Source organism: Ovis aries, chromosome 5, assembly GCF_016772045.2.
Source record: "Ovis aries strain OAR_USU_Benz2616 breed Rambouillet chromosome 5, ARS-UI_Ramb_v3.0, whole genome shotgun sequence".
In the NCBI taxonomy this organism is placed as follows: Eukaryota; Metazoa; Chordata; class Mammalia; order Artiodactyla; family Bovidae; genus Ovis; species Ovis aries.
The window spans coordinates 50,124,620-50,135,597 of NC_056058.1; the positions used below are offsets into that span (position 1 = coordinate 50,124,620).

The window sequence follows — 10,978 nt, forward strand, 5'->3', positions numbered from 1 at the left end:
TAGTGAATTTTATTTATTGGCTCTGTTGAAAAAGTCATGGAGAAGGAAATGGCAACCCACTCCAGTATTCTTGCCTGGAGAATCCCATGGACAGAGGAGCTTGGTAGGCTACAGTCCACGGGGTCGCAAAGAGTAGGACACGACTGAGTGACTTCACTTAAAAGCAACATTGAGCAAAGATTTGCAGAAGGATTCCTAAAATATATGAGTTTGATTTATATGAAGTTTTAAAAACATGTAAAACAACAGGCTATACACACACATAGTAAATTAAGAAGCAACACTTAAGATAACCACTGAATTCATCGAGGTGGTCTATCCTCTAGAGGATAGAAATACAATTGCAGAAAGGGGCTTTAGTGCCATATATATGAACTGTTTCTTTGAAAAACTGAAGGAACTGTGCAGAATGTCAAGATTTGACAAAACTGAGCAAGTGGTTATTATATCATTCTCCATGTTTAAAATATTTCACAAAATTGTAATATAGTTTTGATTTTCCTATTGAATCATAAAGGAATTTAGTAGATGCAAATAAACACCATTAGAGTAAAGCAAAAAGAAAAAAGAAAAGAAAAATTCAGTTAGAGACAATTTAATCTGTAATTAACTACATCTTCACTTGTTACATAACATTTTAGTAAAACTCAATACAGCAGTTGACTAGTATCAGGAAGTAGTTGATGACAAGGTAATCTTGTTTATTGGGGCCTCTTGAGTGTTAAGCGAACAATTTTTTTCTAGCATAATGTCTAGCATATGTTTTTCAAGGTGCTGGTTTGCATCTAAAGATCTGTGCAATCCTGTGGAAGTACATTTCATACATTCTGTAACATTCAGATGTACAGTCACTAGGGGGAGAGGACAGTGTTACATTCTGTGGGGCAGAAATGTGATTATCAGATATTTTGAAAAAGAACCCTCTAAGTGAATTTATTAATTATTAAAAATACTTTTAAACAAAGGGGAGAGATCATCACTAAAGTCAGTGAGCTATTATACATTTTCTAGGGACTGTTTCCTTCAACTGTCATTATGGGATGTGATAAGTACAGAGGTGGGAACAAGTGCCTCAGTACAATAGACCATGCTTAGTGAGTTTGTGATGCAAAGCAAAATATAATTTTCCCCTGGTGGTTTTGGAGACTCAAGTTGAATTTTATACCCAGGAAAATAATCATGCAATGGGAAGGAGAGGATAGGCTCTTTTCTGAAAGGCTATAATCATTTCTTTAAGTGAGATATCAGAATTGAAAACCAAATGTTACTATAAAGAAGTTGCTAAAATTATTTTGGAACAAGAGAGCGAAGTATAAGTTGTGCATTTTGAAAGACATAATTTCACCATTACTGTTGCCCTCTGGGAAGAAAAATGGAAATAGGTACAAAAAAAAAGTAAGGAAGTTTAAGGGAAAAGGTGACAAGGAAAGAAAGATGAAACCTTATCCAATATATTGCTAATTAATAAGTATTTACAACAGCTATGATCTGAGATCCTTTAAGCCAAATCTGTGTTATAGTTATCATCCTATTACTAGTTCGGATTTGAAGGTTGGGGAGTAATTATGTCAACGTATAGAAGTTTATATATTAAACCTACCGATTGACCTAAAAACCTGGAAAGTTGGGATGATGACGCTAATAGTACGAATTAAATATTACCAAATATGCTTGCGTACTCAGTCGCTAAGTCATGTCCAGCTCTTTTGACACCACGGATTCCTCTGTTCATGGGATTTCCCAGACAAGAATACCGGAATGGGTTGCCATTTCCTTCCCCAGGGGATCTTCTCGACTCAGGAGTCAAACACGCGCCTCCAGCATGACAGGTGGATTCTTTATCCCTGAGCCACCTGAGAAGCGTGTTATTAACCATACTTACGTCTTTAAAAAATGATTTTTCAACTGGATACACGGTAGTAATTACGGTAGCTGGTTAAACTGAAGCAGCAGGGGCTGCAGTTTCACAGTGCGGACTCTGGGCGCCGCTGTTGGCCAAAGTCGAGAGCTTGGCGCTGGCGATCCCGTCGCGCAGCCGCAGAGCACTTTCCCTGTCAAGACTCGCTAGTATTGTCTTTCCACCGATTCCTCCTCTGGAGAAGAAACCCTGCCTGATCCTCACCCCGAAAATAAAGCTGTTGGGAGCTCCGGACGACTGCAACATTATTTGTAATCCGGCGTCTCCAAGCCGGTGAGCAAACTAAGGAGGGGAGCAAGAGGGATGGGGAGCTGCGCTGGGAAGAGCGGCTGGGCTGAGAGGCGGCCAGTGCTCTTTCCGTTCCTGCTGTCTTTGTTCTGCCTGGCGCTCTCTGACCAAATCCACTACAGGATTCCCGAGGAGATGCCCGAGGGCTCGGTGGTGGGGAATCTCGCCAAGGACTTGAGACTCAGTGTCCACGAGTTACCGACTCGAAAACTGCGCGTCAGTTCGGAGAAGCCTTACTTCACTGTGAGCGCGGAGAGCGGGGAGTTACTTGTGAGCAGCAGGCTAGACCGGGAGCAGATATGCGGGAAGAAGTCAGCTTGTGCTCTGGAATTTGAGGTTGTTGCTGAAAATCCATTGAACTTTTATCACGTGAATGTAGAGATCGAGGATGTCAATGACCACACGCCAAAATTCTCGCAAAGTTCCTTTGAGCTACAAATAAGTGAGTCCACAAAGTCCGGGGCACGATTTATTTTAGGATCTGCCCATGATGCAGATATTGGTACCAATTCCCTACAGAATTACCAGCTTAGTGCTGATGATCATTTCTCACTTGTGATTAAAGAGAAGTTGGATGGCAGTAAATACCCTGAGCTGGTACTAATGACGCCTTTAGACAGGGAAGAACAGAAGTCCTACCACTTGACCTTGACGGCCTTGGACTTCGGGGATCCACCCCTGAGCAGTACTGCACAGATACAAGTCCTGGTAACTGATGCCAACGATAACCCTCCAGTGTTCAGCCAAGAACTATACAGGGTGGAGCTTCCAGAAAACGTGCTTCCAGGCACCACTGTGCTTAGAGTAATGGCCACTGACCAAGATGACGGTGTCAATGCGGAGATCACTTTCTCTTTCACTGAAGCAGGCCAGGTTACCCAGTTTGACCTGAATTCTAATACTGGGGAAATTATTATTCTAAATACGTTAGATTTTGAGGAAGTGAAAGAATATTCCATAGTTTTGGAAGCAAAGGATGGTGGAGGAATGATTGCCCAGTGTACAGTGGAGATAGAAGTCCTAGACATAAATGACAATGCCCCAGAAGTGATATTCCAATCTCTACCGGATTTTATTATGGAGGACACCAAGCTGGGAACACACATTGCTTTGCTCAAAATCCGAGACAAGGATTCCGGACACAATGGAGAGGTTATTTGTAAATTAGAAGGCGATGTTCCATTTAAAATACTGGCTTCTTCAAGAAACACATATAAATTAGTTACAGATGGAGTTCTAGACCGCGAACGGACCCCTGGGTATAACATCACCATCACAGCCACCGACAAAGGCAAGCCACCCCTCTCCTCCAGCTCGAGCATCACGCTGCACATCGGTGATGTAAACGACAACATGCCAGTATTTGAACGGGCTTCCTATGTGGTCCATGTAGCAGAGAACAACCCTCCTGGTGCCTCCATCACTCAAGTAAGCGCCTCTGACCCTGACCTAGGGCCCAACGGCCACGTCTCCTACTCCATCGTGGCCAGCGACCTGCAGCCGCGCGCGCTGTCGTCCTACGTGTCCGTGAACCCGCAGAGCGGAGTGGTGTTCGCGCAGCGCGCCTTCGACCACGAGCAGCTGCGCGCCTTCGAGCTGACGCTGCAGGCCCGCGACCACGGCTCGCCCGCGCTCAGCTCCAACGTGAGCCTGCGCGTGCTGGTGGGCGACCGCAACGACAACGCGCCCAGGGTGCTGTACCCGGCGCTGGGGCCCGACGGCTCGGCGCTCTTCGACACGGTGCCCCGCGCCGCGCAGCCCGGCTACCTGGTCACCAAGGTGGTGGCGGTGGACGCAGACTCTGGACACAACGCCTGGCTGTCCTACCACGTGCTGCAGGCCAGCGAGCCCGGACTGTTCAGCGTGGGGCTGCGCACGGGCGAGGTGCGCACGGCGAGGGCCTTGGGCGACAGGGACGCGGCCCGCCAGCGCCTGCTGGTCGCTGTGCGCGATGGGGGACAGCCGCCCCTCTCGGCCACCGCCACGCTGCTCCTGGTTTTCGCCGACAGCCTGCAGGAGGCGCTGCCGGACCTCAGTGACCGGCCCGCGCCGTCTGACCCCCAGGCCGAGCTGCAGTTTTACCTGGTGGTGGCCTTGGCCTTGATCTCGGTCCTCTTCCTCTTGGCGGTGATTCTGGCGGTCGCCCTGCACCTGCGACGCTCCTCCAGCCCTGCTGCTTGGGGCTGCTTTAAGCCTGGTCTCTGTGTCAAGTCTGAACCTGGGGTTCTCCCCAACTACAGTGAAGGAACTTTACCTTATTCGTACAATCTGTGCGTTGCCCATACTGGAAAGACAGAGTTTAATTTTCTAAAATGTAGTGAGCAGTTGAGTTCAGGACAAAACATGCTTTCTGGTGATTCATCTGGAGCCTTATTTCCCTTTTGTAATTCCAATGAGTCGACTTCTCATCAGGTGAGTTTCCTGTAAGTATAACCTGCTTTTTATTGTGTCGACAGTTCTCCATATTCACAGGAAAAATGTGGCACATCTCTGTTTTAGTTCAATTTGCTTCACTGAGGTTTGGCGATACTCCAGTTTTATTTTGTTTTGTTTTTTCACATTGATGATTTATGGCAAGCCTGAGTCAATCAAGTCTATAGGCACCGTTTGTACAACAGCATTTCCTCACTTCATGTGTCTGTGTTACAGTTTGGTAAATCTCAAATATTTCAAACTTTTTTTATTATAGTCATCATGTGAAAGTGAAAGTGTGAAAGTGTTAGTACCGCAGTCATGTCCCATTCTGTGACCCCATGGACCCAGGACTGTAGACCACCAGGCTCATTTGTCCATGGAATTCTCCAGACAAGAATACTGGAGTGAGTAGCCATTCTCTTCTCCAAGGGATCTTCCCTACCCAGGGACTGAACCCTAATCTCCTGCATTGCAGACAGGTTCTTCATCATCTGAGCCACTAGGGAAGCCCTGTGCTGATCTATAATCAGTGATCTTGGATGTTACCATTACAAAAAGATTATGTTTGACCCACCAAAGGCTCCAGTGATGGTTAGTATTTTTTAGCAATAAAGTATTTTTAATTAAGGTATGTACTTTTTTAGATATAATGCTATTGCATACTTAAAACATAACTTTTATACACACTGGGAAACCAAAACTTTGTGACCCACTTTATTGTGCTGTTCTCTTTATTGTAGTGGTCTGGAACCAAACATAAAATGCCTCCAAATGCATCTATACAAATTTTAAATCTAAACATTGTCTTAAGAATGTAGTAACCAGTCAAAAAGCTGTCATACCATTTTTCAAGGGAGGTTGAATTCAGAGAAATTATGTGTCTTTTAGTGGTATCATACCAGGTTCATATTATAAAGCAGTGAAGTTGTGGTTTTTTCCATAGGGGAATCTTTTGGCAATGTTATATGGTCTCCCATAAAGCTACTGAGATTTGTCTCTAAATTTTTCTTTCTACAGATTAATAAATGATTATATTTTTCAACTAGACATACTGTAAATGTAAAAGTAGGCAATCATGTAAATCTTAAAAGAAAAGCTAAAATTAGATATTTTTCTTAATTGATTTAGCTGTTATTGTTTCCGTACTAATCTGATACTTTGTTTCCTATATTTCTCTTTTGCTTCAAAAGCACTAGAATAAGGTCGATTAACCTAGATTTTTATGTAGATATACCTACTGTAATTGTATTCATTGTACTGTGTGTATATATGCATGTAAAATCATTTTACTTGACTAAGTGCAGCACAGGTTCACTATGCTCATCAGAAAATAAAGGCATGTTCTCCTTACTTGCAGCATAGGTTTTTCAGGATTAACCTGTAATAATGCTCATTCTATAGGCTCCTCCATCAAAGAAAACGCAAATGTTTTGGCCTCTGTTGTTCCTCTCACACATACTTCTCCTACATAACTTCTGAAATGTCTTTTTGCAGACCTAAACTAATATAGCTAGAGGTCTTCTAGTCATTCTACTATCTCTAGGAGAAAATGGAATGTTGAAATCTTCAAATTTAGACCAGATTAACAGTCTCAAGTGGATACAGTTACATATACAAGATAGCAATACATTGTTTCAGGCTTTTGCTATACTTCCCTTAGTAACTGCTTCAATTAATTGCTATTTTACAAACTGCTGAAGGAAAAAGACATTTATTCTTGCACTGGTACATTTTGACTCCTTAGTGATAATTATGTGTTTTCTTGCTTTTGTGATTCTTTTGATCGAAGTAGTAATTAAGGTAAAATTACCTTTAGGCTATTTGTTTACCTTTAGAACTTAACTAAGTTGGCTTTAAAATGTAATCACCTCTCATGGGCAGAATAATAGATAGAAATTTGCTTTCGATTATATATTCATTTGTACCTTTCAAGTATTTTCTATTCAAATAGAAGTTATATAAAATTTAAATAGTCTGTGATATAACTTGAAAGTAAAAGCATTTATCCTATTAAAATTTCACAATATTAATTTCAAAACACTACTGTGTGACTAAAGTGGCATTTTAAAAAGAAAATTAAAAGGCAACCACTCTACAGAAAGTTTACTATATTGATTAATCGGTTTAAACCAAATAAAACAACTTCTGAATCAGTCATCTCCAATAGGTATATTTTAGCCTAAAAATGAATTAATTTCCAGTAATGGGTGGGAACTTTTACTTAGTTGATAATAGATATTGAAGATATTAACAATAATGCTTAGAGCATAATAAATAAAATTTTATTTTTAAAACAGTAAATACATTACAGAACTTTGAGTAATTTCATATAATATAAATCCCAAAATCTGGTTATGTAATAATAGTTTGTAAGACTTTAACCCTATTTCATTCCACACTTCTTGGAAATTACTTTTAAAATATGAGTTCAGGGATAATTTATTCCAAACAGACTACAGAAAACAAGTAGCAATTTTTCCCCTAGCAATCTAGCGTAGGATATTACAAATATAAGTGACTGCAGTAACTGCCTAATACTCTGAGCGCCGCTGTTCACCTACTTGGAGATAAAGTAACCAAAAACCAGCCGGAAACTCAGGGCTCTCACCTCACAGAAATCCGCAGATCTCACAAACCAGCTGGAGGAGGACTGCGGCAAAATTCCATCCCTAAATTTGGGATACTCCAACTTTCCAGAAGATGATCTCTATAACTTCAGAAACAAGGTAAACAAAACATATATGCCCAGTGAAGATTCTGAGTGGATTCCATAGCGAAAGAACAATGGCCGCTCCAGAGAATTATGGAGGACGCGCCGAGCTGGTACTGCTGTGCGCGCTGCTGGGTGCGCTGGGAAAGGCCGGGAGAGGACAGATACACTACTCTGTACCTGAAGAAACCGACAAAGGCTCCTTCGTGGGTAACATCTCCAAGGACCTGGGGCTGGAGTCACAAGAGCTTTCGAACCACGGAGTCCGCATCGTCTCCAGAGGTAGGACGCCGCTGTTTGCTCTAAATCCGCGAAGCGGCAGCTTGGTCACCGCGGGCAGGATAGACCGGGAGGAGCTCTGCTCTCAGAGCGCGCGGTGTTTTGTAAATATTAACATCCTAGTTGAGGATGAAGGGAAACTTTGGGGAATAGAAATAGAAATCACTGACATCAACGATAATAACCCGAAATTCCAGGTCGAAAATCTGGAAGTAAAAATTAACGAAATCGCTCTGCCGGGAACACGTTATCCACTGCCAGAGGCTGTGGACCCGGATGTGGGCTTGAATTCCCTGCAGAGCTACCAGCTCAGCCCCAATAACCACTTCTCCCTGGACGTGCAAACTGGAGACGACGGAGCTGTAAGCCCAGAGCTGGTGCTGGAGCGCGCCCTGGACCGCGAGGAGGAGGCTGCTCACTACCTGGTCCTCATCGCCACGGACGGAGGCGAACCGCGTCGCTCCAGCACAGTGCACATCCGAGTGACAGTGTTGGATACAAACGACAATGCCCCGGTTTTTGCTCAACCGATTTACCGAGTGAAAGTCCCAGAGAACGTGCCCCCGGGGACCCGGCTGCTTACTGTAAGCGCTAGCGACCCGGATGAAGGAACCAACGGGGAAGTGGCTTATAAATTCTGGAAAATTAGTGAAAAACAATCTCCATTATTCCAGCTGAATGAAAATACTGGCGAAATATCAACAGCAAAGAGTTTAGATTATGAAGAATGTGCATTTTATGACATGGAAATACAAGCTGAAGATGTGGGGGCACTTCTGGGGCGGACCAAAGTACTCATTTCAGTGGAAGATGTCAATGACAACACACCTGAAGTGACCATTACATCTTTGTTTAGCCCAGTCCTGGAAAATGCTCTTCCTGGGACAGTAATTGCCTTCTTGAATGTGCATGACCGAGACTCTGGGAAGAATGGTCAAGTTGTCTGTTATACACGTGATAATTTACCTTTTCAATTAGAAAAATCAATTGATAATTATTATAGATTGGTGACTTGGAAATATTTGGACCGAGAAAAGATCTCTATGTATAATATCACAGTGGCAGCCTCAGATCTAGGAACCCCACCTCTATCTACTGAAATTCATATTGCCCTGCAAGTGGCAGACATCAATGACAATCCACCCATTTTCCCTCATGCCTCCTACTCAGCCTATATCCCAGAGAACAACCCCAGAGGTGCCTCCATCTTCTCTGTGACTGCTCATGACCCTGACAGTGGCAGCAATGCCCAGGTCACTTACTCTCTGACCAAAGGCGGCAGCATGGTGGCGCCTCTCTCCTCTTATGTCTCCATCAACTCTGACACTGGTGTCCTATATGCTCTGCACTCCTTTGACTATGAGCAGATCCAAGACTTGCAGCTACTGGTGACAGCCAGTGACAATGGGGACCCTCAACTCAGCAGCAATGTGTCCCTGAGCCTGTTCATACTGGACCAGAACGACAATGTACCAGAGATTCTGTACCCCATGCTACCCACTGATGGCTCCACGGGTGTGGAGCTGGCACCTCGCTCTGCTGAGCCAGGCTACCTTGTTACCAAGGTAGTGGCGGTTGACAGAGACTCAGGCCAGAATGCCTGGCTGTCCTACCGCCTGCTCAAGGCCAGTGAGCCAGGGCTCTTCACAGTGGGGCTGCACACAGGCGAGGTGCGCACGGCGCGGACCCTGCTGGACAGAGACGCGCTCAAGCAGAGCCTGTTGGTGACGGTCCAGGACCACGGCCAGCCCCCTCTCTCAGCCACCGTCACACTCACCGTGGCCATGGCAGATAGCATCCCAGATGTCCTTGCCGACCTGGGTAGCATCAGGACCCTAACCAACTCTGAGGATTCAGACCTCACACTGTACCTGGTGGTGGCAGTGGCTGTCGTTTCCTGCATCTTCCTTGCCTTTGTCATCGTGCTGCTGGCGCTCAGACTATGGCGGTGGCACAAATCAAGACTTCTCCAGGCTTCCAGTGGTAGGTTAGCAGGCCTGCCAGCCTCAGGATTTGTGGGCATGGATGGAGTACAGGCTTTCCTGCAGACCTATTCCCATGAAGTCTCCCTTACCTCTGACTCTCAGAGGAGTCACATGATCTTCCCCCAGCCCAACTATGCTGACATGCTCATTAGCCAAGACAGCTGTGAGAAAAATGATTCCTTGTTAACATCCATAGATTTTCATGAATGTAAGGATGAAGCTGCTTCTGTTCAGGTGAGTTGGATTCATTGTTTATGTTTATTTCTTAGAGGAATTATATTTCTTATAAATTTAATTTGTGTTTTGAAACATGCATTGTAAAGAAAGTTTAAAGATAGCTTTTAAGGTATACCGCAGAGTTTGGGGTTTATGTTAGTGATACAATAAAATTGAGTTCTAATCATCATAATTGTTTCATCTGCTTTCCAAAGGCTTAGACAAAATTGTTTAAATATGAACTCTTAACCTCTTAAAACTTTTCATATTTTACCATAATTATCATCTATTCACTTAAGAAATAGCTACCCAACCACGTAAGGTCAGTTCATTTTATATATAGGAATATGTGTGTGTGTGTGTATACATGTATATGTATAGACACATAAAGGTATATATAAATCAGAACTTACAAAAATTATTGAGGTTTCTAAACCGTTGTATTAGCTTAGTAAAAGTAAAAGACATCTCAGAATTTTTAGGATTCTTAGAATTTCACCTAAAACTAGGTTCTTGAAAATTTCTTCAGTTTAAACCTCTTTTATGAGCTCTGTGTCTGTATCAGTACCCTTCAAAGCTTTAATACTTCTTGTATTTCAAAGCAAACATATTTTAAAGGGTGGTGCTAGGTAAGACTGGTTCCTAAATGTTGTGTGTGTGTCAGTGTTCACCCAGGACTCATACCAATGGAGACATGGCATCTAAAGCCTAAAATGGCCATTGCCCTCCCCATCAAATATGAAATAAAATGTCATCTTAAAATCGTTGAAAATGACCTCTGTAAAGTGCAGAAGAACACATTTCATTAGAATTCCAATGAGCTGTTTTGACGGTACAGTCATGTGAAATGTGCCGTGTTCTTATGGTTAGAGTTTGAGAGTGTTAGTTTTATGAAAAGAAGTTACATGTACACAAATTTTAAACAAGCCAATCAGTTCAATTAAAAATGATTCAATTTGGACTTCTGCATCCCTTGTTATAGCATTTAAATAAAATGAATGGTTGATTTGTCATTAGATGAGAGTGGAAAGTTCAATGAATTATTTGTTATCAACTAAAAAGACATTTCTGAGGGATTGTGCTGTGTTTCCTCCAATCCATAGATAATGGTAGGAATTAGCTTTATATTCTGTAGTGTTTAGGTGTACAGTCACTTGTGGAGACAAC

At 43.1% G+C, this 10,978-nt stretch overlaps 1 protein-coding gene across 11 annotated transcripts in view; it reads left to right on the forward strand.

The window, feature by feature from the left end:
• Window positions 1-10,978, forward strand: part of LOC101105495 (protocadherin gamma-C4) — a 171,618-nt gene that overhangs the window by 44,197 nt on the left and 116,443 nt on the right. The window contains exon 1 of one of the 11 annotated variants that reach the window (XM_015096102.3): window positions 2,073-4,618. The exons of 9 other annotated variants lie outside the window; for them this stretch is intronic. In XM_015096102.3, the coding sequence (XP_014951588.2) occupies window positions 2,222-4,618 (2,397 nt within the window). In that variant the 5' untranslated portion in view covers window positions 2,073-2,221. Of the gene's footprint in view, window positions 1-2,072; window positions 4,619-7,242; window positions 9,830-10,978 lie in introns of those variants that run through there. One more of the 11 variants, XM_027970330.3, reaches the window with a different exon arrangement.